This window comes from Nothobranchius furzeri, chromosome 14 (genome assembly GCF_043380555.1).
Source record: "Nothobranchius furzeri strain GRZ-AD chromosome 14, NfurGRZ-RIMD1, whole genome shotgun sequence".
Taxonomy (NCBI): domain Eukaryota; kingdom Metazoa; phylum Chordata; class Actinopteri; order Cyprinodontiformes; family Nothobranchiidae; genus Nothobranchius; species Nothobranchius furzeri.
This window is the reverse complement of record NC_091754.1, coordinates 61,396,242-61,423,550: the sequence shown is the minus strand read 5'-3', so window position 1 is coordinate 61,423,550 and position 27,309 is coordinate 61,396,242. Positions and strand designations below refer to the sequence as shown.

At 42.3% G+C, this 27,309-nt stretch overlaps 1 protein-coding gene across 2 annotated transcripts in view; it reads left to right on the top strand.

Moving 5' to 3' along the window:
• Positions 1–685: 685 nt before the first annotated feature.
• Positions 686–27,309, top strand: part of ndrg2 (NDRG family member 2) — a 72,994-nt gene continuing 46,370 nt past the window's right edge. For both annotated transcript variants that reach the window (XM_054747561.2, XM_054747560.2), the window contains exon 1: positions 686–842. In XM_054747561.2, coding sequence (XP_054603536.1) covers positions 701–842 — 142 coding nt within the window. In that variant the 5' untranslated portion in view covers positions 686–700. The remainder of the gene's footprint in view (positions 843–27,309) is intronic.

Genomic DNA, 27,309 nt, shown 5'->3' with positions numbered 1-27,309 from the left:
TAAGGCAAAGCAGATTAGAAAATTGCTCTTTTAGCCCCGTTGGCTTGCGTTCATGTTTTCCTTTTTCCAGGGACCCATGAGCCGACTGTACAGGGAGGAGACTCAGGCTCCCTATTAAAATAATTATTATGACTATTTTTGACTGGCACATAACTAAATGAAGCTTTTGTATGAATTAAGTGTTCAAGTAGCCCACACAAATACTACTTCATTTTCAATAAGAGAAATGTAGATCTTTTATCCTTATGGTGTCCTCTTCTGATCATTTTTCGCTTAAAGAGCAACTCACCCCCAAATAAACGTTTTTTTTGCTGATAAACTAAATAAACGAGTGTCTAATCGTGCTGCAGACACGTGTCGTCAATAATTTGGCACTTCAGTGCATCTTAGTTAAAATTTAAATATTCTGCCTAAAACTGACAGTGTTGTGCCGTTGTTAGGTAAAAACTCTGCACTGTATTTTAATTTAAATCTGCCACCGCTATTGGCTAAGAAGTATGCTATGATGTAAACTGGTACATTATGATGTCACAATGCTGTCGTGAGCCTGAGTGTGTATTTGTTAGCGGCTCCGTCCTCTCGGTCTGCCAGGCAACAGCATGTGTTGCATTTTTCAAACATGAAGTGGGAGTGGAGTTAGACTCTGGTAGGGGTTGACTTGCTCTTTAAATAATGGTCTAAGGTGTTTTGAGAATGCCAAATGTTCAAAAACCATAAATGCATCTTTTGGAGCCGCGTTAGAGGTAACATCGCCCCAGTAGATGACTTCAGGTCTCACTGTCTAGTCCCTAAAGGCTGGGACACACCCCTCCGGTTTCTTTGTGTCCGATTATCACCTCCAGGTGAGTTTGTTTACCAGCTTTTCTCAATCCCAGGCGGGAAGCGTCTTTTGGAATTCTAGGATGGTCGTCTCAGCTTCACGAGCGCCACGATAACGGACTGTACCAACTTCGATATAAGCAAGGGGGAGCGAGAAAGCGTAGCGAGATGTTTTTCTCCCGTAGCCACGGCAGTAAATAGTCCGATTCAAAGCCTGAGCTGTCACGACTTCTATTAAACGTATTTCTGAACGTGTTTGAGTGAAGATAACCCACTTTTTCCGCGTTGGCTGCTTACGTGCTGGCAGATAAGTTTCTCGCCCCCCTACAACCTCCGAGGGTCCGGCTTCCCGTTTGATTGACGCTACATGTTTTTCTGGGTGCTGAATTTTTCCTGCTGCTGCTGCTGGTCGAAGGAAAAATAATCTGCGGGGGAGAAACAGGAGGACACCTGCGGAAAAACAAGACAGAAGGGGGAGAAAATTGTGAAATAGCAGAATTGCGGGAGGACTGGTTTGGAAACAAGAGAAATAGCGCGAGGGAGGCACGAGACTTGCCATATTTTTTGAAGAAATCCTTTAATTTTCCCTTGCTAGCTGCATACAGAAAGGTGAGTTTTTGTTTTGTTCTCCTGCATTCACAGCCCGTCCTTGAATTATTCCGAGAGTGATTTGTCTGCCTAAGTGGAGTAAGTCTTATTTTTCATTCACCAGTCGTGCAAACACACATTTGTGTGTCTTCACCCTTTTCCGTGTAGTTATGTGTTGGAAAAGAATCCAAGATGGAGAAAAAAACCGGTAAATACCGACGCTTACGCGTGTTTTTAATGGGGGAAAACAAAGATAGTGTAGATGTTTGCAGCCAGCCCAGTGAGCTGCTGCTTTTAACGCGAGAGCTTGTGACAGAGAGTGTTATTGACGCGCACATGTGGCGAAGCCTGTGGGTCTTTGTTGCTCTCCCCCTCCTCCTCCTCCTCTCTGACCTCCTTCCTCCGTCAGTGACCGAGCCATGACAGAAGATAGCGCTGACATTTTCCTGCAGCAGCAACTTGAGTCATGTGTTGCCCCTCCCCACCTTTCCTCGCGCGTGCCTGCCTTGGCGCCGCAGCCCTGATTGTTGCATGGCAGGATGGGTTTTATTTACCTGATGGCTGTTTTCCTCCAACAGGGAGGCCGCTGTGGCTCCGAGCCGCCACATTGCTTAATATGTGTCGGATGTCAAACGGAGGTGTGTGTGAGTGCGTGTGTCCTCGCGACAGCACGTAAGAACAGGCTGAAAACAATTCTTAATGCAAGGAAAATATGGTTTTCACGAAAGCCTCGTTGAGTTTCTAATAACCCATATCCTGGCTGCATGGAGGGTATTTTCTATTTAGTGCGTCGTGCCAGAGCCTGCGCGCGCGCACACACACACACACACACACACACACACACACACACACTATGGATCAAGAGGGTTTCAAGCTGCACTTTTAAGGCAAGCCAAGCTGCTATATAATAGTGTGTCGGGGTCTTCAAAGCAGATGGCTATAATTAGGGATGTAAGAAAATATCGATATGGCAATATATCGTGATATTTTCCCCAGCAATATTATATCGATATTCAAAAGCAGTGTATCGGAAAAATTTATATGGCAATATACCGTGATATTTTTCCTGCGATTATTAAATCGATATTCAAAAGCCGTGTATCTAATTCCTGAAAGAATTTACATGCAAACTTTTGTGTATTTTCTTTTCGTTTTGCGCAATTCAATCGCCACCCGCTAGTTGGCAGCAGTGTGCAGCGGGTTTTGTTTCCACCACGTAAATGTAAATCCCTCCATCATGGTTCAGATACCTCATGTTAAACATGTTACTTATCAGTTTGGACTGTTTATTGAACATTCTTACCAATTAATTCAGTAAAAAAAATGCTTGTAACGTCTGACTGAATGTATCGCAATATATCGTATCATCTTCCCTGTATCGTGATGTGTATCGTATCGCCAGAATTTATAAAATACACATCCCTAGCTATAATTATTTAATTTCAGCTCATACATAATTCTAGAGCTGCGTTGTTTCTCTACAGAACTCATCATCCTGGTTATTTAACATAACCACAATGACATTATTGTTGTATTTGTACAACAAGATGACTCTAGCACCTCTACACAGGGGCAGCAGTAGCTCAACAGGTTGAGCGGGTAGTCCAGTTATCGGAAGGTTGCAGGTTCGATCCCGGCTACGGCAGCCTCGCCCCTGTCAGCGCGCCCCAGGGCAGCTGTGGCTACATCGTAGCTCACCCCCACCAGTGTGTGAATGTGTGTGTGAATGGATGAATGATACACTGTAGTGTAAAGCGCTTTGGAGTCCTTACGCTATACAAGTGCGGGTCATTTATCATTTACAACACTGGTCTTCAGGGCACATTGAGCTGCATGTTTTCCATTTCTCTGCTTCAGCACACCTGATTTACACCGGTGTCGGTGCAAGATCGGCTCGGGGTCCTTCGACTGCCGATGACGTCAAAGTACGGCAAACCCACTCGGACAAAATACACTACACATCTATAGTGTTGGAAAGAATTTAGCAGTTTCGTTATTAAAATAATGTTTCTTAAGACGTAAGTTTGTGTTTATAATGGTATTTGTAAAATAAAACACTATATTTTATTCATAATGTTGAACTCCTCTTTGAGCACATCCCTTGAAGGATCATAGGTATTAGCAACACCTGTGCAATTGTGTTTGCAGGAAAGAAGTGTGTCCCGTTTATTGAAGTATTTTGTGTTTAGAGTTTTTGACGTCTTGTCCATGCGTAGTTCAGTTACGCTCATAGCTGCTAGCCAAAACTCTGGAGTTAAAAGTTTTCTGGCTTTACTAAAATACCTGTCTGTACTTATTTGATTGATGGTAGTTTTACTTTCTATTAGAGTCCAAATGTAATCATTTGGCATGTTTCTAATTCATAATTTGTAAGAATGTAATCGGTGATATTAGCATTAGCACTCCTATGGGTTTTTCCATGTATATTAGCATTGCGCTAACCACTCGCTGCCAAATTGCAGCCTTTGCGATTAGAAAATCTCCTTTTGTCACATCGCAGTTTAATTGCACATGAAATTAATCGTTCAGCCCTAATATACATGCAGCTCTATGCTAAAAGTGTATTTTCAAAGTGCTAATGATGGATTTCTTTGTAAAAGTCGTCCATCTTTCCAACAGAAAGATTTGCCTGGACCAACGTAACGTGACTACGTAAGGTTCATGTTCAGCCAATCAACTACTTTGACGTCATCGGCAGTCGAAGGACCCCGAGCCGATCTTGCACCCGAGCAGATCTTGTACTGACACCGGCTCCTCAGGAGGAAATCTAGTGCTGCAGATCACTCATCAATTTAAGTCAGGTGTGTGGCAGCAGGGAAAGAAACACAGGTGTTTAAAAGGGCAACATGGAAAACATGCAAGACAGTGTGCCCTGAGGACTAGGGTTGGGAAACACTGCCCTACACAGATCTGCATCAAACAATCAAATACAATTTTAAAAATGATCGGCCAAAAGACGCACTTATAATACGAACATTTAAACCGACTCACTGAGCTGGGAAACCATATCCAGAGTTTACATTCTATGAAAATTACAGGCAGTGATTTATATCATAGCTGTGGAGTTTGTGATTGTTTAACTCGTTCTCTGCCAATGTCGTCATTTGCTTTTTTTTTTTTTTTTACTGCATGGGCGTCAGACGAGCCCCCGCACCGTGAGAACAAACATCTCACGGAATACTGCAAACTATTCCAAAAATGTGCAGACACACACGTTAATTTATAAACACACACAATATACATAAAAATCACCGTCTTGTTTTCCCAATACCATGCAGCTTTAGTTCTGACTCATAAAAATGCCATTTATATTTAGGTGTAATATCATTGGTGGTCTCTAGCAAGAAATTGGTGATAGTCCTTTGATTATACGTTACAATGGTCTGCCATACAGGCGCACCAGCTCTCTCGCTGAGCAGATTCAGTGACATACCGCATTTGGAGCCTCGTGGCTTCACTGCTCATTGAGTGAAGTGGATCCCCTGCTGAGCATACACACACATGCACACACACACACACACATAGGTTCCTCGTTTATTTTTCTTTATTTTTCCAGAATGGTTCAGAAACTAAGACCCCATGAGCACACTGGAAGCACGAATGCCCTGCACGGACGTCCGTAGAAAGGATTACTAGTTGTAGAACCACAGCCACACTCAGCAGACTCAGCTGTTTGTGTCAAAGTGTCACATTTCAGTGCTCTCCACAACAACAACAACAAGATTGCATTCATTGCTCCTGTTTCGAGGCGGGGACAGGAATCTGAGGTGCAGAGGAATGAAAACCACAGCGGTGAAACCTGAAAAAAGGTCTGTGGTGAGACTGGGTTAACTCTTTGCTACCATCACTTTTCTTCGCATTTTCTAGTTACAAACGCCACTTTAGTGAGAATAAGAGCCTCTGTGTTTGAGGGTGGGGGGCATTGAGGGAGAACATTTCTCAAATACTGAACAACGGCTTGACATTTGGCTCATGTGCTGTAATAAAACAAGGCAGTAGGTCCTTCATGATGAGTGTATCTGGAGCATTTAGTTTTAGCGTATGTTCTCGATTTGTTACTCGATGTTAACCGGCTCAGTGGCCCAGTCAGGGTTTTTTCCTGCATTCAGATTTGCGTGGCGACTGCCTCCAGCTAATTTTGTGCCGACCCAGCCTGATTTCACTCTGCCCCCAGCTATATGGATGTTTATTTTAACTGCATTTGCAGCGTTGCACCACTATGGGGCGCTGCATCAGCAGCGGTGCACCGCTGTACCGAAAAGTGCTAAAACCGCTGCAGAAAAAGATCAAAAATAGCTTTTCTCGCTAGTTACATATCTATGGTTGGTGCTATTGGCATCCTGATTCCCCCCCGGGCTCTTCCATATCGGAGCAGGGCTGTGCACGGGTGTCTGTGCGTGTCAATTTTTAAACGTAGCACGGGTGCAACATCTTTGAAGTACTATTTACCCCAGAACTTTATTGAACAAAAGTAAGTTACGTGTAAGAAAAATACCTTTTACTGGCGCACAGTGTGGTCATCTGGATGCAGTGGAGGAAAATGAAGGAACCAGCAAAGCCAGAACCGGTCCAACGTTTGGGATCAAAAGTGCAGCTACACGCAGGTTAGCTCATGCTAAAGCTAACGGGTAGCAGTCTCACGATCAAGTGGCGCACAGAAAAATATATGATGATGATGATGATGGTAAAACTAAGAAAGACTAAACTCTACAAGCGGATGAAAAGTCCCCACCATCCTGTTTATTCTGCATCCTGCAGCGCTACGGATCAGAACCGCTGCAGGTACGGGTCACATTACTGTTGGCGCAGGAAGTACGCCAAGCCGTTGTAGTATATAATTCACAAACGCTTCTATCTTTGAGCATAATTTAAACTGGATTATTGCCAACCCGTACATAACAGACATGCCACCGTTACACAGTTAGCAGCAGAAATTAAATGTTAGCATTTCCAGTACAAATGCATGTTAATGAAATTCATTATATTTTACTGCATATATTTATGTGTTATTTAGACTAAGATGAGTGTTATTAATACAAACCTAAAATGTTACTGAAATGTAGGTCAAATATATAAAAATATGTTAACTATAAATATCAGATGGAAAAAGGAACTAAACACCAATCTGATGCATATTATTGAGCCTTTCATAATAAGAGTCTGTTATTTCAGCCTGATCATTTTGTTTTATTTCATATTTTTTAGCAGCAAACCAGTTTTGTTTCACTTGAAACGTCAAATGGAATATTCAACTAATCAACAGAAGCTTAGATTAGAACACTTAACGAAAACATATTTTGCCTTTAAAATAGTGAGGCAGTTGAATGCACAGAGTACGCATGTGCTGGCGCACGGTCAGGATGGTGCCACCTCTGCCTCAGTCTGAGCCAGGAAAAACCCAGTTAGTGGTATGAGTGCCCGCCCTGAGACTGGGCTCAAATCCACGGTCGGGTCATACCAAACTTAAAAATGAGACCCAATGCCTTCCCATGTGACACGCAGCATTTAGGGCTTGGATTGGGGGTTCCTGAGCACAACCGTGTGATGGACCACTAATGCTCACCGTGGACCCCTGAAAGCTACCGCCACAAAAGCTGCAACCTTTAAATGTTAAGAAATTAATAATTTATCAGTCTAAAGGCTCGTTCATTTAAGCGTTTCCGACATTGGCATTTCTGCTATAACCATAACCCTATAATGATAACATGTTTTCCTCACAACCCCTTGAGTTGGTCTGAACGTGTTCTTTTGTGTTTGGCAGCCGATTGCAGTAGCCAAGACAGGAGACATGACTGGAGACCTTAAAGGTTTTGTTGCCTTCCAACCTGCTGAAAAGCATGGGTTATGTGTATTTAGGCCATGAGAACGAGCATTTTTATATTGTTGTGATTAGTTCCACAGATGCTGAGCTGCAGAGTAGGCCCCGTGTATCCTGAGTGAGGTACTTTAACGTGGATTTCTGACTTGATTCCACATTTGTGTCTTTTTTTTTTCCTTCTGACAGAAACAAAACTTGCTGCTTTTGTGTCTGAAAGTGTGTTTTGGTAACTTTCTCTTCAAATATGACCGGATCAGTAAAACACACGAAAGTACTAGCACCAGTGTTAACAGCTGTATTCGAATGTTTCACGTTTTTTTGTTTATCGGTGGATGATTGAGTCACAGTGAAGATGGCTCTCCAATGAACTCATTGAATCTGAATGTGTAGAGGTGAGTTAAATGTTGCGTAATCTGACTTTAAACCATCATTAATGGAGAACCATTTAAAGTCATTTATAATGGAAGTTTTCCAGAACCAATATTTTTTTAAAGATTTGTAATTTGACATAAATGTTCTAAAATAATTTTATTTCCAATCTGCCTGCCAGCATATGGCACACATCAAGACACATCAAACCAAAGTTTCCAGCTAAAGACCAAGTATTTGTTCGGCTTTGCACCACAGACTTGCTTCCATGCACCAATCAAGGGTCATGTACATCACAAAACAAAGTACATTACATAAAATATGTTAAGTATCAGTATTTAACACTTTCTATCGCGGTTGCTTTGTAATAGGAAGAATTATAGTCAGTCATCTAAATCGGTGTTTCCCAGCGCTGGTCCTCAGGGACCACTGTTCTGCATGTTTTCCATGTTAAACACCAGTGTGTGTCTGCTGCCACACACCTGACTTAAATAAATGAGTGATTAACCGGTATCTGCAGCACTTGATGTCTTCCTGAGGAGCCGATGTAAATCAGGCGTGCTGTAGCAGAGACATGAAACACATGCACATATCTAAATAATATACCCTCTAACTAATGCAAATAAAAATATTGTGTGTGTGTGTGTGTGTGTGTGTGCGCGCGCGTGCAGAGCAGTACAGGCCATGTGCTTGGTGGTCAGAGACACGGTTTGTACAATATGACATTTTTCTATTGCAACAGACTGCTGACGTTACATTTTTGTAGAGCTCTTGCTAGAGCTAAGGAAAATAATCAAACAATCGACGCATCAGGATGCAGACATAAACGATTCTGCATCGTAGAAGAGTACGCCATAATCGAATTTATAGTGGAATGTAGTTTTATTATTTTAACGGCTTCACCAGCGCAGCATCTAAATCTGTCAGAGTGAGTGTCCTCCACATTTACCAAGTATTGGTCCGCCTTAATGTGTTACTGCAGGGCTGAGCACTGGAGTTGTAACCTGAGACCGAACCAGCCCTACCGGTTCTGATGGAGAGAGAGAGAGATTGTGTATTTTATTATTACATTATGTGTCCTGTAGGTTTCCAGTACTTTTTCAGATTTTGAACGAGGAAACAGATGGTTTTACTTTGTTAAAGGGGCATTATGGAAGTGTGACAGCCAAAACATGTGTAGAAATAATAAATGTCTTCTTCATACATTCTCCTGCAATGCCCTGGTCCTGTAGAATGAGCCCTGGCATTTTTACTGTGATTGCCTGTTTTTCTGTAAAATCACAGAAAAAGAGAGATGCTCGGGTCGAGCAGGCTGCTTCATGCGCGTTCACGCTCAGGCATCGCCCTACGAACCGTTCTTTGAACGATGTTTCAGCTGTCATCAAGGATATAAATGTTACAGAAACAGAAGACGCCGCTGGCGATTTAGCTCGCCTTGTAAGGTTTCGGGCTTTCCTGCAGAAGACCTGGGATCGATTCTGGATGTGAACATGGTTCATTTAGAGTTTGTTTTTTACATTAATGGTATATTTTTTTTACAGTAAGACACCCAAATTTTTATTTGAGACTCGCCGAACTGCATTGAATTCACGGATAAAAAAGATGTGGGTTCAACTTTCATTTTGGAACAATTTGTCAAGCAAGGGAAGGGAATGATCTGAGCATGCAGGAGGACTGACCCATCATAAACCTTTGTCGGCTGTGCTGAAGAGAAAGGTACAGAACCAAATTATTTAATTAATTAGCAGCGTGTTCACCTGTCCTCTGTCCTCCGGGACACACACACACGCACACACGGGACTGTCTCAGCTGTTATTTTCATTAAGGAGTGTGCACGTACAGCATGCGCGCCTCGTGCACGAGCCTCCTATTGAAGCTGCCGTTACACTTTTGGCCTGAGGGGGCGATCACGAGCATAAAAATTCAAAACTCCATAAAGTCCCTTTAAATCTTCTTAAATGTTTAAAATGTTTTGTCCTAACCTGTTGTGAATGGAGAGCTTTTCAGAGATGGCAGGCTGTGTCGATTACGTTTTTGATTAAAAAATAAATATATAAAATAAAAAGCAATTATCTGACATCTTCTATTTATCAATGAAAACAAATCCATATCAAATAATCGTGATACTTCGTGATATAGAATTGAATCGTTGACCCAATAATCGTAATTGAATCAAATCGGGAGACAAGTGAAGATTCACACCTCTAGTTCTTGCTCAGCGTGCTTCCTTTACGCCTGATTTCCACCAGACGGTTGCCAGACATGTTGATGTCACTGAATAGTCGCTACAGGGTCCCAAAGCCAGCCGGTGCAACCGAGGTACAACCAAATGACGTCACTACCCAGAGTGCAGTGCGACGCTAATAACAATGGCGACCTACGAGTTAAACTATTTTTACAGATTTTGTAAAAATGAAGACATTAAGAAGGTTTTTTTAACACCACTTTAATATAACTGATACTAACATTTATCTTAAGAACCACAAAGTTTTGCAACCTGGGTTCCTTTTCAAGGACCATATTTGATATATCTGTATATTGGGTATACCATATAACCAGAGTCGTCCAGTCCAATTTAGGGTTGTCACGGTAACCGGTGTAGCGGTAAACCCCGGTAAAAAAGTTGACAATAATAATAACCGTCTTGTTTTTTAAAAACATACATTATCTCGGTGGATTAGCGTGGCTGCGGTGTAGGCGCGGTGACCCTTACCAGCCACCGTATCATCTGCTGAAGTTGCCGGCGGCACATGTGCACTTTGTTGTTTACAACCAAAACTTTCTTGAAGCTAAAGCTGAAATAATGGCCAAAGGAGGAGACGGCAGCACTCAGGACATTTATTATCCCTCAAAGAAGACAAAGTGGGAAGTACGGGCATTTTTTGGATATTTGAAGAATGCCGAGGGACAGCTGATAGAAGACGGCTATCCTGTTTGCAGCACGTGCAGAAAAAGTGTCTGTGAAAGGCAGCAACGCTTCAAATCTCACGACACATCTGCGTGACCATCACCCACAACTCTACAGCCAACGCAAGGCAAGCTAACGTTAGCGTTTTAGCTAAAATGCGTGATCCGAGGATTTGGGTTGAGGGAGAACGCAACGAGTCGCTATATAAAGCAGCCGCAGCTCCGCTACCTGCATATAAACCGTATCGCGGACACCCCCATGTTGAAATGACGCTATGCATTACGGGGCTCCCAGGGGCAGATAAGAGTTGGTCTCTCTCCGAGAATAATTATGAATTTAACAACGATTACTGCCTGATGACATTTTCCCACATCTGCAAAGCTCACTGGAAGGACACAAACCGAGGACGATATTTTCCTGATATAGAGTTTATTACTCAAGTAAGGGTAAAAAAGTATCTGATTAGAAGGCTACTTGAGTACTGAGTATCATCTGATCTAATATTTTTAAAATGATGACATCAAACAGACAAAAAATAAGAAGTTATGGGCAAATATTGGTATTCTAAAGACTAAAGGGGAAAAATGTAAACAAATAAACAACATAATTACAAAATAACACTTTTTAGGCAACATTTAGACACAAACTGAGGACAATATTTTCCTGATATACAGGGTTTATGTAGTTGTCTGAAAATGTAACACGCTTAAAAAAAATACCGCAATAATACCAAAAACCGTGATAATTTTGGTCACAATAACCGTGAGTTTACATTTTCACACCGTGACGACCCTAGACCAAATCTAAACAAACCCACTGGACGGTTTCTGTAGTTTTTTAGAGCCACGTGAACGGGAAGCACAGTGCTGGATGTCGCCACTGCTTTTTCCCTTTCTGAAGAACAGTAAGCACAGACTACAGCTGTGACTGCACAGAGTGAAAGCAGGTGAACATTTTCCCTGAGCAGCAATAATCTGTTCTGTATATGTATTAAAACAGATTAAGAAGGCAGCGTATATTTTTGTTGCACCACCTGTTCAACGAGCTTATGTAGAAAAGCTTTATTTACCAACCCTCCCATCTACTGCAAGTACATAATGAAACCAAACCCGTTCATCACAAAACATGACGTCAGCTCTACGTTTTATATCATTACTTCATAAACCCAATACTCTGGCACGAGGAACATTTAACTGTTTAATTTGTGTTAAAAAATAAAGCAACATGGGATCGAGGTTCTTGCTTGTTTAAAGTTATTACACCCATAGGTGAAACTCCTTTCACCAAGTCCCATAAGCTGTGTGACCTGAAAGGATGATGGTGTTATGGTCGTTGAACCGCGCTGATGATGTCACATCTGATTTGTTGCGTTCTTCTTACATTTGTCTCCAGTCGAGTTGAACGCATCTGTCAGGGCTCAAAATAAACTCCTGAGCTTTGCTCCGATGGCACATTGGCAAGTGTTTTGTGTTTCGGCCAGAGCCATAATCCACGGAGATAAACTTTGTGGCATCATTGCAGTGAGGCAGATGGGAAACGGTTTGGTGGAGTTTGCTTTAAGAGCGGTGGCACACATTCTCAATCCAATGAAAAACCAGCAGAGTCATGAAAGCACAGGAGCAATTAATGACTAAAAGATTGGTGCTTGTTTTCCTTTTTAAGCAAAAGGCCCTTTGCCCTTGTAAGAACTATAATCCGTGGCAATAGCTGTGTTTCCACTGTAGGAATTCTGGGAAATTTCTGGTGGGGGGTTAAATGGCTCAGACCTTTTTAGCCATTGTGTCTCAATACAAAATCGGACCTTGAAGGAATTCGCTAAAATGTCAGCATATCACGGGCGTGAGTGATGTCACTGATCAGTGCTATAAGGCTCTCACAGACATTAATAACGTTAAAGAAGTCTTATTCTGTCTAAGTGCATCATTTCATCCGGGAAGAGAAGCTGTGAGACAGAAAAATGTTTAATGACCAGAAGAAAACGTTTTTCTGTTGCGGGACCACCAGGAAGCCTTGTGGAGGGGTTTCTGGTGCATATTTCAGCATTGGACTTATTTTCTATTCCTTCCATTCTGCTTCATCGGCAGCTCTTCCAATGTCACCAGTTCTGGTTGTTTGGCGATATCCTTTCCCTCTTTGTTGCAACCAATCAGCATGAGTTAACCGCAAGACCGGAAGATCCAGTAGTGCAAACGGGTCTAATGGGACCAAACGACTAAAAGGACGTTCTGAGTAGGGCTGCAACAAACGATTATTTGGATAATCGATGAATCGGATGGGGTCTCGACACGATTAATCAATCGGATTACATGGGGAAATTTTTCAAAACTGCTAGGGAAACGTTTTTTCTCTCCTTCCTTCACTTTATTAAAGACAATGTTTTTAGAAAGTAGTTCAATAGCAGAAAAGCAACATGCTATCACCTAAAACGTCTTACAGCTGCTATTTGTGACGACTGCTGCTTGCTGAGGTGTGCATGATTTGCACCTATCTGTGATCTAAAATGCTTGGTCCAAGTTAAACAGCTTCAGGCAATTCTGATCTGTCTTGTTTGATCTCATCTGTAGACATTTATTATAACTGGGGATGTCAAACGACTAATTTTTAAATGCAATTAAACATTGGCTGTGAATTAATCAAAATTAATCACCATTTCCAAAAATGACTGAAAAAATACCAAATAAAACAAAAAAATAATGGATGCCGCCCTCCTTGTGATGATGCCCTGGGTAACCACCATAAAGTCACATCAAGAAATGCTGCTGATCGTTCCAATGATCCCAAATTCCATTTCCAAAACATCACCAAACAACTTAACATTTTAATTGGACTCACATTAGGCCACATGAAAGCAACTGGACCCAAAAATACATTAACCAGTATATAACTGCACTCTCACACAACACGCCTGCAGCAACAGTTAGGACTCCTCCCTCCCTTTTAAAAGGGTTTTCACTTCCGAGGACATTGTGGTTGTAAAGCCACATGTTAGTAGTCTGGCCCCGGCGTGATCAACCAGTTTCTGCGGGAATGTAACGGCGGAACCGTTTCGCACCCTGTTTGTCTAATAAGCATCACACTTACGATTTTATATACTTATTTTTTTACTGGCGTAGGGCATGTCTAGCCTGTGTAATAATCCGGGGCTTGGGTGAATCACTTTTGAAAAGTTTTTAACTTACCCGGACACCTAGCTCTCTCCCTTCTCGCTGATGATTCCGACATGCTTGCGTTTAAGATGCTGCATCATCACCGTAGTACTCCCGTGCCATGCTAAGTCTGACCTAAACGTTGCAGGTAACGAATGTCTTCGCCTGATGTAACTGAAAATGCTCCTAAACTTCAGAAGTTTTTACTTTTTTGGGTCTCGCTGCTTCTGCCATGTTCCTCTTCCAAACACCTGCCGGCTCGCGCTGATCTGACTTGCTCCGGTCTTCACGCAACGGCGGGGGGGGGGGGGGGGGGGGGGGGGGGGGCTTTTGGAAGAGTTGTACAACACAACGAATCGATGACGCAATTCGTTGCCAACGCTTTTAATAATCGATTTTATCGATTCGTTGTTGCAGCTATTTACTGAGGGTTGTTTTTTGCTCAGACGGGTAGAGCTGGACAACTACTCAGTTTTGTTTTTCACTTTCAGCTTCAAAAAACATATTAATCAAAACTAATGATTAAAGTTTAGTCGTATTTCTTATTGTAAGAATGCTTTTATTTAGTCATTTCTTCTGAACAATGCTCTTTTCCTCTAGAATTGGCAAACCAAGGGGAAAACACACCGGCTTCGTGTAACATCTTAAACCTTGGGTATAAATTCCTCCTGTGTGTCCAGATGTTTGTCAATAGAATTCAATTTCCAATCAGCAACACTCTTGAAAAAACACTCATTTGCACAGATTCCTTGCTTGAAATTTTGGTCTTTTTAGAAGCTTTACCTGCTTTTACAGCAACGCTTGATCCATGTCTTCCCCATGTTGCTTGTTTAAACTGTCTAAATGTGAAAATATATATGTGTATATCTATATAGAGATATATAGATGGATCTAGATTATCGATCTAGATATTTTGATATCTTGATCGATAATCTAGAGAGATAGATGGATACATCTATATGTATTGATATATATTGATATTTATATCCTAAATAGGCCCAATATCAATTGTTATGGTAATCTGTATTAGGGCTGAAACGATTCCTCGAGTCCCTCGAATAATTCGAGTACAAAAAAGCCTCGAGTCAAATTCTCTGCCTCGAGGCTTCGTTTAATTCATGTTTAATTCATGGCTTAGCAATCTCCCGGGGTCTTGTTTCACCCGGACATACACACTGCACTGAATGCACACGCGAGTCGCGAATGTAACTTAACTTTCTCTTAAACCATGGTGGACAATGTGGACCCCGGTGGAGTGCGAAAAAGACAGGAAATGTCAAAGGTGTGGAACCAAGGCAGAAAACGTAGTCCAGTGTAAATACTGTAAAATGGATTTAGCCCACCACAACGCCACATCCTCGACGCTGCAGCACCTGACCAGGAAACATCCACATGTAAATGTCACTTCTGCAAGCGGACTCGGAGGTCCGCTATATATTCTGTAAACACTGTGTGACTTTTTCGTTTGTAGCACTCAGTTTCAGCTCACACTGTGCGTCTGGTAGCAACACGTCAGACTTAAAATGTGCTAAAAATAGCAGTTTTAACACAACACGTCAGACTTTTTACTGTGTTGTTATTGATGTCTGTTGTCCCTCGGGATCGCTGCAGGACGACAGGTATTTGAGTGGCGGAGGAAAATGAAAGAAAATAAATGCTTTGTGATCAGTATATTTTGACATAACCACGGCAAACATGCTTTCTCGACAATCCTTGTTAGTGTGAGAGAAAAAAAAGTGTAGAAATTAAAACGGACGCCATGTTTGCGCATGCACCGTGAGCGGTTCTGGTGCTGTTTGGGTTAGGCACGCATTTGTTTACTGTGAAGTAAAGTTGAAGTTTTGAAAACTAATTTTGAATAAAACTTGAATAACTGGCAATTGCTTGCTCATTTTAAGAGGTATTTCATATTTTATAACATACTATTTGATAAAATGGTTTACAAACACAAAAGAATAATTTATTAGAGTACTCGATTAATCGATAAAAATTCGATAGAGTACTCGATTACAAAAATATTCGATAGCTGCAGCCCTAATCTATATGGATTCTAGCTTGATAAGTTGTCTTCTAATATACACTCCCAGCTTTATTTATATAGCACACTTCATACATGGGGGCATTCAATGTGCTATGTAGGCTAGTTTAACCATCACTAAACTACACTACTCGTCTGCTGTTGTCCTTAAAATATAAAATCTAGATAGTGTTTCCCAACTTTGAGTCCAGTGTTTATCATGATTTCAAAATATCACTTGTGAAATCCTTTTGAATTCTTTATTTTGCAGAACTTGTTGCCCCACCACATTCCATTTCCCCCTCTTATTTTCTGAAACTAAAACCTCATCTAAATATATTTGTATAAATTCAATGATATTTGTAAAATACGCAGAGCTAAAAATAGCAATATGCCTTCAGTAGGGTTCTATCCAAAATAAACGAAATTATCACGATAGTTTGTTTTTCTGTATTTGTCTACTTAAGCACACATTAAAAGATACTGGGGATTGAAACAGTTAAGTAACTTTTACTTGTACTAGTCCAGCTGCTAAATGAGTGTTCACTTTGTGTGGCCAATCAATGCACACAATTGAATAAACCAATCACAACCTCTCGCATCATTCAAGTACCCATTGAGCTACAAAAGGGCCTACTCGAGCACAAACTGAGAATGACCAGTGTGAAATCAAACAACAAGAAAACTGGTTGGGCCTATGAAGTGGTCCTGTGTTCCAGAAACCTCTCGTGTGGTTGCCGTGCTCCATTGCTTCTGTGCCACTGAAAAGTTTAACTATTGACCAACCTGACCTCATTATTGACGAGTGACGTTGTCATTGAACTTTGTCGGGATTTATTTGGATTGTTGCTGACTATTTGACTTTTTGCACTGCAAGAGGAGCCAAATAAGAACATTCAGAAGCTTCTAAAAATGAGCTTCGTGTATTAAAATAATTACATGAATTAAACTGAAGGAAAACAATGGCGACTGCAGAGGATAATAGTTATGTGACACGTTATTGGTGTTGTATTTCTGTTGTAATTGCTAAAGAACAAGTTTTCATCCTGAACTGATGGTGGAAAATCTATCCCTGTTGACTCTACCGACGTTAACATTTACTCCCACGGAGTTTGCTAATCCATCAGTGTTAAACGGGGAAGAATAGCATGCTTGACTTGTTGGAGTGGTGATAGTTGGACAGCAGAAAACGTCTGATGTTCCAATGATTTATTTCTCACTTAGAAAGCTGGTATTAGTTGAAGGCACAGGGGTTTGATTTCCTGTCTCACACTGATCTGTTCTTACGAGTAGGGTTGTCACGGTAACCGGTGTAGCGGTAAACCCCGGTAAAAAAGTTGACAATAATAATAACCGTCTTGTTTTTTTTAAATATATTATCTCAGTGGGATTACCGTGGCTGCGGTGTAGGCGCGGTGACCCTTACCAGCCACCGTATCATCTGCTGAAGTTGCCGGCGGCACATGCGCACTTTGTTGTTTACAACCAAAACTTTCTTGAAGCTAAAGCTGAAATAATGGCCAAAGGAGGAGACGGCAGCTCTCAGGACATTTATTATCCCTCAAAGAAGACAAAGTGGGAAGTACGGGCATCTTTTGGATATGTGAAGAATGCCGAGGGACAGCTGATAGAAGACGGCTATCCTGTTTGCAGCACGTGCAGAAAAAGTGTCTGTGAAAGGCAGCAACGCTTCAAATCTCACGACACATCTGCGTGACCATCACCCACAACTCTACAGTCAACGCAAGGCAAGCTAACGTTAGCGTTTTAGCTAAAATGCGTGATCCGAGGATTTGGGTTGAGGGAGAATGCAACGAGTCGCTATATAAAGCAGCCGCAGCGCCGCTACCTGCATATAAACCGTGTCGCGGACACCGCCATGTTGAAATGACGCTATGCATTACGGGGCTCCCAGGGGCAGATAAGAGTTGGTCTCTCTCTGAGAATAATTATGAATTTAACAACGATTACTGCCTGATGACATTTTCCCACATCTGCAAAGCTCACTGGAAGGACACAAACTGAGGACGATATTTTCCTGATATAGGGTTTATTACTCAAGTAAGGGTAAAAAAAGTATCTGATTAGAAGGCTACTTGAGTACTGAGTATCATCTGATCTAATATTTTTAAATGATGACATCAAACAGACAAAAAATAAGAAGTTATGGGCAAATATTGGTATTTTAAAGACTAAAGGGGAAAAATGTAAACAAATAAACAACATAATTACAAAATAACACATTTTGGGCAAAATTTTGACACAAACTGAGGACAAAATTTTCCTGATATACAGGGTTTATGTAGTTGTCTGAAAATTTAACACGTTTAAAAAAATACCGCGATAATACCGAAAACCGTGGTAATTTTGGTCACAATAACCGTGAGGTTAAATTTTCACACCTTGACAACCCTACTTAAGAGTGGAAACCTTTGAGGGTGAATTGTGTTTACGAAGTGGTAGACGACAGTGATGAAGGGTAGGTGTACGAAGGAGGTCAGGAAACAGTTATAAATGGACTCCTGTTGCTTCAGTATTGGCTTCAGCTCCCAGAATATCTGGAGAGTAAAAGTTGTTGTCTTCTCTTCTCAGAAATAGTCTTACCCCCCCCCCCCCCTCCCCGTCGAGGTGTTGACACTGAGCACCACCATCGGAGTGCGCAGCATGCCAGCTGCTGCCTGTGTGCTCTTGTCGGTAGTTTTTCAGCACAGCGCTGATTAAACATGGACGGCTGTGTAGTGGGTCTCTGTTGTGGTGTATGATGGTGTTCCAGTAGTGAGTGTCATGGAGCTGATGTGGTTGTAATTGCCTTTTCAGTCTTTTGTTTACTCTGCAGTTCACAGAGGAAGCCATCAGTTGGGTTCTGACTTGCTTTGATTTAGAAACTGATCAAATTGAGGAATGCAAATCTAAAATGTTTGCTGTTAATCACAATGAAGGAGTTTTATTCCTCTGAAAACCTAAGAGCAACACTTTAGGTCGCCGGACACATCCAGATCAGAGTAGGTTTATTACAACCTAAAGATAATCCTTTAATTGTGATTTATTTCACATGATCCTTGATCCTGTCTGCATAATTATCTTCATTCACCTGTAAGGAAAACCACTTGGCTTTCGGTTTCTACATCCGATTATTTCTGTCTGGCCGAGGCTCAGGTCTTGGCTCTGAAAGTCGTTTGGCATATTGGTTTCTTAAATTAGAACTTCTGCATCCTTTTTAAATGGTGGTGTCGCAACCTAACTTTGAAATCAAATGACTACCCCGTCTGTAGTGTGGTATGTTCACTGACATGCAAATTAACAGAAAAACCCTAATCAAGAAATCTGGTCCAGGAAAATGAGGTCAGAGATGGTAAATATACAAACACACTGTTGGCTTTTAAATATTTCAGTTTCTGCAAGTGAGTAAAGAGTCTTTATGAGGGGGTGAAACCAGTCGGGTGTGATGTTACAGATACTTTAGTTCAGTAGAAACCTTGGTTTAGAAAACGGGTTTGGTTTCGTTCTCGGGGCCCTTGCATTAAAGTAAAGGTGTGTTTCTATTTCATTACTTTATTCAGCAGCAAACAAAGCATGGAACAGAGTAAACTTGACAAAAGCTTGGCATAAATCTATTCTCTAAAAATAAACGTTTGTTGATGGTATAAGTTGAGGAAAAGTGCATAATTGGAAAATAAAATATACCTGACACCAGACGATGTAGCTGTGCATCCGTTAGAAATGTTTGATTTTTATAGAATCTGTGCAAAACTAATGCTCCCAGGCCAGAAAGGAAATACGATCCCTTTAGTAAGTTTTGGGTCCACGTTGGTATGCTTTCCTATTTCCTGGAAAATTCCTAAGGAAAGGACCTGGGGCCAGCATGCCTGAACCACTTCTGCTGTTTCTGGTGTACACTCACCTAGAGGATTATCAGGAACACCACACTAATATGGTGTTTAACCCCCTTTCGCCTTCAGAACTGCCGTAATTCTACGTGGCGTTGATTCAAAAAGGTGCTGAAAGCATTCTTTATAAATGTCGGCCATATTGACAGGATAGCATCTTGCAGCTGATGGAGATGTGTGGGATGCACATCCAGGACACGGAGCTCCCGTTCCACCACATCCCAAAGATGCTCTATCGGGTTGAGATCTGGTGACTGTGGGGAACGTTGTAGTACAGTGAACTCATCGTCATGTTCAAGAAACCAGTTTGAAATGATTGGAGCTTTATGACATGGTGCATTATCCTGCTGGAAGTAGCCATCAGAGGATGGGTACATGGTGGTCATGAAGGGATGGACACGGTCAGAAACAATGCTCAGGTAGCCTGTGGCATTTAAACCATGCCCAGTTGGCACTAAGGGGCCTAAAGTGTACCAATAAAACATCCTCCACACCATGACACCTCCACCACCAGCCTGCACAGTGGTAACAAGGCATGATGGATCCATGTTATTCTGTTTATGCCTAACCCTACCATTTGAACGTCTCAACAGAACTCCAGACTCATCAGACCAGGCAACATTTTTCCAGTCTTCAACTCTCCACTGTTTGTGAGCCGGTGTAAGCTGTAGCCTCTTGTTCCTGTTTGTAGTGGAGATGAGTGGTACCCGGTGGGGTCTTCTGCTGCTGTAGCCCATCCGCCTCAAGGTTGTGCGTGTTAGCTTCACAAACGCTTTGCTGCATTCCTCGGTTGTAACGAGGGTTAGGGTCTTCTATCAGCTTGAATCTGTCGGCCCATTCACCTCTGACCTCTAGCATCAACAAGGCATTTTGGCCCACAGGACTGCTGCATACTGGATGTTTTTCCCTTTTCACACCATTCTTTGTAAACCCTAGAAAGGGTTGTGGGTGAAAATCCCAGTAACTGAGCAGATTGTTAAATACTCAGACCGGCCCGTCTGGCACCAACAACCATGCCACGCTCACAACAGCTTAAACCACCTTTCTCTCCCGTTCTGACCTTCAGTTAAGAGTTCAGGAGATGGTCTTGACCAGGACCACACCCCTAAATGCACTGAAGCAACTGCCATGTGATTGGTTGATTAGATAATTGCATTAAGGAGAAGTTGAACAGGTGCTCCTAATGCTCCTTTAGGTGAGTGTATACATCTAACCAAATCCCAATGACAGCCTGGCCACCCCTCGATAAATGGTCCAATCGCTTCCCTTTATTCATGAATACGTTTTTTTTTTTTCCAGTCCAACTCTTGTGACCCCAGAAGAGGACTGCGTTATAGACGGATCAGTAAATCAACTCCTCACTTGCTTTGACAGACTGCAACAGCTGATGTTTCGGCACCAACGGTTCAGCTACAGGCGTTATTGAGCTGGTTATTACAACAGCTAATAAAACGTTGCTCTAAAGAATAACATCCTTCTATAAGAGACATTTAAACTCCGATGTGGTCTACATCCCTTCTTGTCTCATATTTACATGCAGCAGTTGTGTCCTGTACAGCCCATCTGAGATCAGCTACTATTAATAAGACGGTTTAGTTTTGCACTCGCGGCTGTTGGCGCCGGTTCCAGAACAGACCAATGTGTTGACTGTAGAGGCCCAGCTCAGCATAGTTAGAAACCTGGCCAGCACGACTCCTGTAAGCCTCACAATGTTCATCAAACATTTAAAATGGTGCACGTGAGCTGCAACGCCACTACCAATAAGACCATTGTTCTACGGATGCTGTTTTTCCCTGCTGGAACCCATTTTTGGCCAAATATGCTGAACTTTAAAAACTCACGAGGACATCATGAAAGTACTTCAGTGTGCAGATGTAGCCAAATGTCCTCACAGCCAATTACTCTGATATGCCGCCTCGTGTTCCTGCTTGCCGTGTGAATTTAGACGGGGTTCTGGGATATGAGCTCAATAGTATTTGTGATCCCTGCACAGAGAAGAGCATATCAGCTGCCGACGGAGACGGCATGGAGGCCGCTCGCTGCGGAGGTGTTTAAGATCAGTCTAGTCTGAATACGTTCAGGCCTTGTGTGAGTAACATTTCTGTGTGCCTCTCATCAGAATCTGTATCATCTTGGCCAACTGTAGTATCTAGGATGAGTTGGTGTAAGAACATATCTGAGTTTTTTATATCCTGCGTAGGCGTGTGTGAGGATGAGGAGCTCAGCATCTGGGTCAGAGCGTATGGATGTATTGCTGTGTAGGTGTGTGTGATTGCAGAAGGCTTCATAGAAGCGTTTAGACGTGTGTGTGCGCGCGTGCGTGTGTGTGTGTGTGTGTGTTGGGGGGCACATCAGTCCTCTGGCTGATGGATTAAAGCCAGATACAGATAGTTCATGCAACACAATGCCCCCACTGTTCCCATGAGCCCAGGCAGGCCTTCACAGCATCCTGATTATAGCACAACTCCATTCATGTTTCTCAGCTTCTTGTTTCTCTAATGGAACTGTGTGGAGAAGATCTTACTCCACAGCCTTAACGTGCCCCAATACCCGTCCTGCGTGTGTTGCATAACCAGAAGTGTTTGTCAATAACTCCTCCGACAGACTGGGACAGAGGAGTTGGGGAGAAATTATGACACGTCTCTAAATAAAGTAAAATTTTCCAGAGCAGATTGGAGACATAGAAGCACTGATTTGATCTCATTTCAGAGAAAAATAGAACAGGTTAGATGCACCTAATAAATACAATTATAACAAACTCAGGAATCTTTCTTTGCTTCACTGTTCTAGTGCTGAGAATATCACTAATGCGGATCGAAGGAGATACGCAGATGAATGCACCTCTTTATTATTTGGAGACTACATTTACTGCAGCTGGCAGAGGCAGAGATCGTTTCTATTGATACACAGATTTACAGAATCATTTTAAATTTTAATAGGGGAAGACTGCAGGAGGGAGCGGTAAAATACAGGGGGTCCCCAGCAAAAACAAGAAACTTTACGAGTCTGATGACGCCCGCTGGTTTTCCATCAGGCAGTCACGGGGCAGCTCCAACGACCCAGTGGCTGTGCTGGGTCAATGTTATCGAGCTCAGTCCGGCTCGGCCGTGAACGAGCCGAGGCGACGTCGTGCTCTGCTTAAGAAGAAGTGTTATTTTCCCACTTCAGAAGAAGCGTCCAACGTGTTTTACCCTTTCTCCGAGACATGTCACGTCGCTAAGTTGTTAGCGCCGCGCGCTAACACGTCAATAGTGCAGCGTAGCCTGCTGGAGGTTTTAAGGGTTCAGATGAAAACACCCGACCTCTCAGGCTGCTCACGCATCGATCTTAAGTTGTCGCTGTTGCGCTCACGCCGTAATACAGTATTAGATGCGGTTAAAGTTAGACATGGAAAAATAAATAAATTTTACATGAATAAGTGATGCTTAGCCTGGTGGGGGGAGGAGAACCTGGCCTAATAAGCACTGGAGGAAACCCCGTCAAGATCGTGAACACTCGTTTATCTTAATGCTGTTGACACATGTAAACCACAAAGTATTATATCCACTGCTACCTTTCTAATTTTAAACTCAGTAACTTATGCTGTAACTTCACCCTGCCCTGCCTGCTCCTCCTTGCTGCCCGCCGGCTGTGATCACAACAAGCGACAACATAGTAGTTCCCGCTGCTTCTTCGGGAAACGGCGCAAAAAAAAACCACTTGGGTTTTGTAGGCGTGGCGGTGGGATTTCAGCTACGCCTATGTAAGGGAAACCCTGAATCTAATGATTATTTTTCTATTGCACAATTAATAAAAACCAAAAAATCTCTAATAAATTCCTCAAAAAAACTGATAAATTGTTACTGTAGGAGAATAAACATACAGGCCTTCCATTTTGTATAACACAGCTTTTATTGGTTATGTTCTGGTGACGTGTAGATCATGCAGGCTGCTGCCTGAGAGGTGGTTGGAGACGGAGTGTCTCCGTGCTGCTTGTTTTGGTCACTTATGAGCGTGAGGCGAGTGGTGTTACGATCCTTCCTGGGGAGTTTGGCTCGTGTGCAAAAAGGAAGGGACAATAATGGGATTTAAAAGTTAAAATGATGACCAGGTTTATTTACAACTACAAAAAAACATAAATCTTTCCATCCACAGGTTGGGAATAATAAAACTAATTCTGCCTGTGGGGAATTAAAACAAAAGTACAAATAACCTGGGATGTCCCACTGGGCAAAGATTACTGAGTTCTGGACCAAAATAAGGATCTCCAAAGGTCCAAACTCTAAACTGGGCGGTTAAACCAAACTCAAGGTGATATTTTACACTAAACCGAAAACCCACAACACTCTAAATGTAATAAAAGGGAGATCTGCACCACAAAAAAGATGAACTCTAAACCAAAATGTAACAGCTTATCCAAATGCAAGAAGCTGTTAGCGAAGATGCTAACAGTAGCTTTACCAACGTTACGTTCAAGTTACCAAGTTTAAATAAACCAAAAACACCCAGCAGCAAACAGACCAGCATGGAGGAGAGACTGCTACCACCAAAACAGCTCTCCTCGTGTCTGAAAGAAGCTCCTTTATGACGGGAGAAACGCTCCCGGTGATTTTCTACATCTGCGGTAGAGACGGAGCAGCGCATCTGACCCCGGAAGTTGTTGTCCGTTGCCGGGAGACGAAGGCGGGCAAGACAGGAAAGGAATCTCGTAGCGGACGGACGTTTTTCCAGGTCTTCGGTATTTGGCGGAGATGTTAGTGAAGGCGGAGAAGAGGGCGAACTAGAGGAGAAACATGCAGATTCCTCCTCTATTTACAAACTCCTGGGGATGCAACAAGTGGGCGTGGTGCGTCGACTACCGGATCTGACGTCGACAAATTTTTAGAATCGTGCCGTCAACGTCATCGATCCTTTGCTACAGCTCTACTAAATGCACAAATGAAATCATTCAGATTTAGAAAGCAGGATTTAAAAGTTAGGGGGGAAAAAGGGTTGTTTTCTGCTAGAACGAGTGTCAAATTTGCTCAGACCATAGTAGTTATGGTAACGTGAAACAACCCTTGGGCTGAAAGCTTTTTGATCAGCAGTATCCCAGTTATCTGGCAACCACGTCATCCATACCGAGACTTTAGACAGCTCCTTGAAGGCAGACCCGGCCTTTTTCCACACCAGGTTAGTGTTCTCCGGGCCTCTGCTACAGCGTCTTGTTGCACTTTTAACTTATTTTATTTAATGTGGTCTTTCTAAGGCAAGAAAATAATCAAGTTTAAAGGTAATGCAGAGGATGTTTCAGGAAAGAACCGCCGTCTAGTTTTTAGAAAAATGATGTATTTTCACCTTCAACAGCGGACTGCTGTACGGATGGATCTGTACGAATCCCAACCTTTCAGCACACGCCATTTTTAGAGAGTCATTAAAAACAGATAAAACTAGTAAAACTACACTGCACAATAAACTTTCCTGCCAATATATAGCTGGTCAATATTTTAGATTTCCTTTTTTTTATCTTTGTTGTAAGCAGATTTAACTAAAGGGCTTTACTTACCCTTTTATTTATTAAAATTTAAGTTTGAGTTAGCCGATCTACTGCAGGTCCGTTTTACTCGAGAGCTCTTCGAGAAGCACCTTGCTGGTGCTGAAATAAGACTTTGTGTCAGACGGCTTTATCTCATAGAGTGAGATGAGGAAACAAGAACAAATGGTTTCTTTGACAGGCTGGTTGTAACAAAGTGCCAGAAGATCCCGTCTAAAATTAGCTCTGTGCTAAGTTTTCTGCTGTGTGTCAACAGAAAATGGCTTTGTCTCTTGGTTTTAGACGCCCGTTCCTGAATGGTTCTTTCGTTAATTAGGTGACTTAAGTAAAAAAAAATAATTGATATTATTTTAATAAAAGAGCGGATCGGTAAATTTGATTATCTCAGAGATCAATGGTAACATTTCAGTGCTAATCAGGATGAGTGAAGCTCAGAATATTAACTCGAACACAGTAATGACATTTCCCGTGTCCTGCGTTGGATCACCGTGAGCCAGCTGTCACCTCGATAAGGAAAAATGATTAGAGAGTCAATAATGTGGAATTTTATCAACTAAAACGACACGAGACGTTCACTGACTTCAGGTTCCTTTTCACAGAAAGCTGTAATCAGTGTAATTTGCCTGCTGCTGTAATAATGGCTCCAACTCGTTAACCCCGTTTCACCTCATTTGTGTCTGCGGTGAGATCTGAGAATGGCCGATACCGTAAAAAAGAAAAGGAGAAGTTCAGAGAGTTTCACTTCCGAGCACTGACGTTCAATCGGTCATCCACTTCATTCATCTGCCACAAAGACTCAAATCCCCTCATGAGGTGGTCGTATCGGAGTCTACAATACAGAAATTATTTCTGAGCTCCACACAGCGTTTGCAGTAATGGGCTAGTTGTGTTCTCATGAAGCAGGCCATCGTTTTCCACTCACGACAGCGTCAGCCTTTCTAGAGACAGGAAGCGTAAACGATGGATATTGGGACGGACCAGACGCGGTCTGTGACGCAGCCACTGGCCGCCTTGTTTGTGTGACTCATTTATGGCACATCATGTGACTTATATGGCGGATGATGGGAAGGAGCCTTTGGCGAGTTTGTGAACGTTGTCACATACACTGAATGTCATACTGGGCTTGTGACCAAAGGCTGCAATGCAGTATGGGCAAAAGTATGTGGGCATTCCCGCTCATCTTGCTAGTATTTGACAAATATCTGCCTTTATTTTGTCAAACATGATAAATGGGCGCTCGTTCGTGCTCCTGTTGCTTCTAGAGGCAGCAGGATGAGCCCTTTTCTGTCTGTAACGGCTCCAACCAGACTTGATGCTCTGGAGGCTTCAAGGAGGCAGATGTTGGACGTTTGAATCCAAAAGCCTTTGGAGGTTATTCCAAGCAAATTGGAGACTGTTGGAGCTGCACATTAATGCTTGTGGTTTTGGAATCGGATGAATGAAGTCTGGAGGGAATGTTTTCATATTCACATTCATGCAACTTCTCATTCTAAACTGGTGGTATTGAGCCGTCTTGGACCAGAAAGGCAGAATAGTATCTGCATGGAATCGCAAGGTCATTTTGGAATTGTGACGCTTTAGTATTCATGGACACTCACGCCAGCGTGTCACTGGGCTGTGATGGATTAAAGACGGGGTATTCAAACACAAATGTTGGAAATGGAATTTTACTGAATTGATATGTATGCCAGTTATGTTTTTAACTAAATTTTAATTGGGTCATGTGATGCAAATGGCATGATTGTGACATAAAACTGTATTTCATGCCAATTATCTTAAGTTTTGTTGCAGAATGTCAAACGTGTGTCTCCATTTGTTCACATGTTGCACTTCATTGTGTAGTCATGTCATTTCATTAGTCCATCTGCCAGTAAGCATCACTTATTTAGAACGTACATTGATAAGAAACATGTTAATATTAAGAGCATATGTAAAAGTAGCCTTGTAGCTTGGTTTACTTGGTTTGCAGCTGTTTTGAGTGATGCGTGTTCCTATGACAGGCTAGGCATGGCACATGACGGCCGGCAGCAGGCTCGCTCTTTTCTATGAAACACCTGTAGTGCTGGCTCCAACATCAACTCAAGGAGACTGTAAACCCTACGTTTGCAACCACCGACCGTCATCCAGTAGGATACGTACTGCTAGTTTGGCATTTTTGCCCTCTGTAGGAAATTTCTTTTTGCTTTAATGCATCTTTCAGCGTCTGCTGGCTCCGTGTACTTTTTTCTCCTGAGTTGCTGCAGTA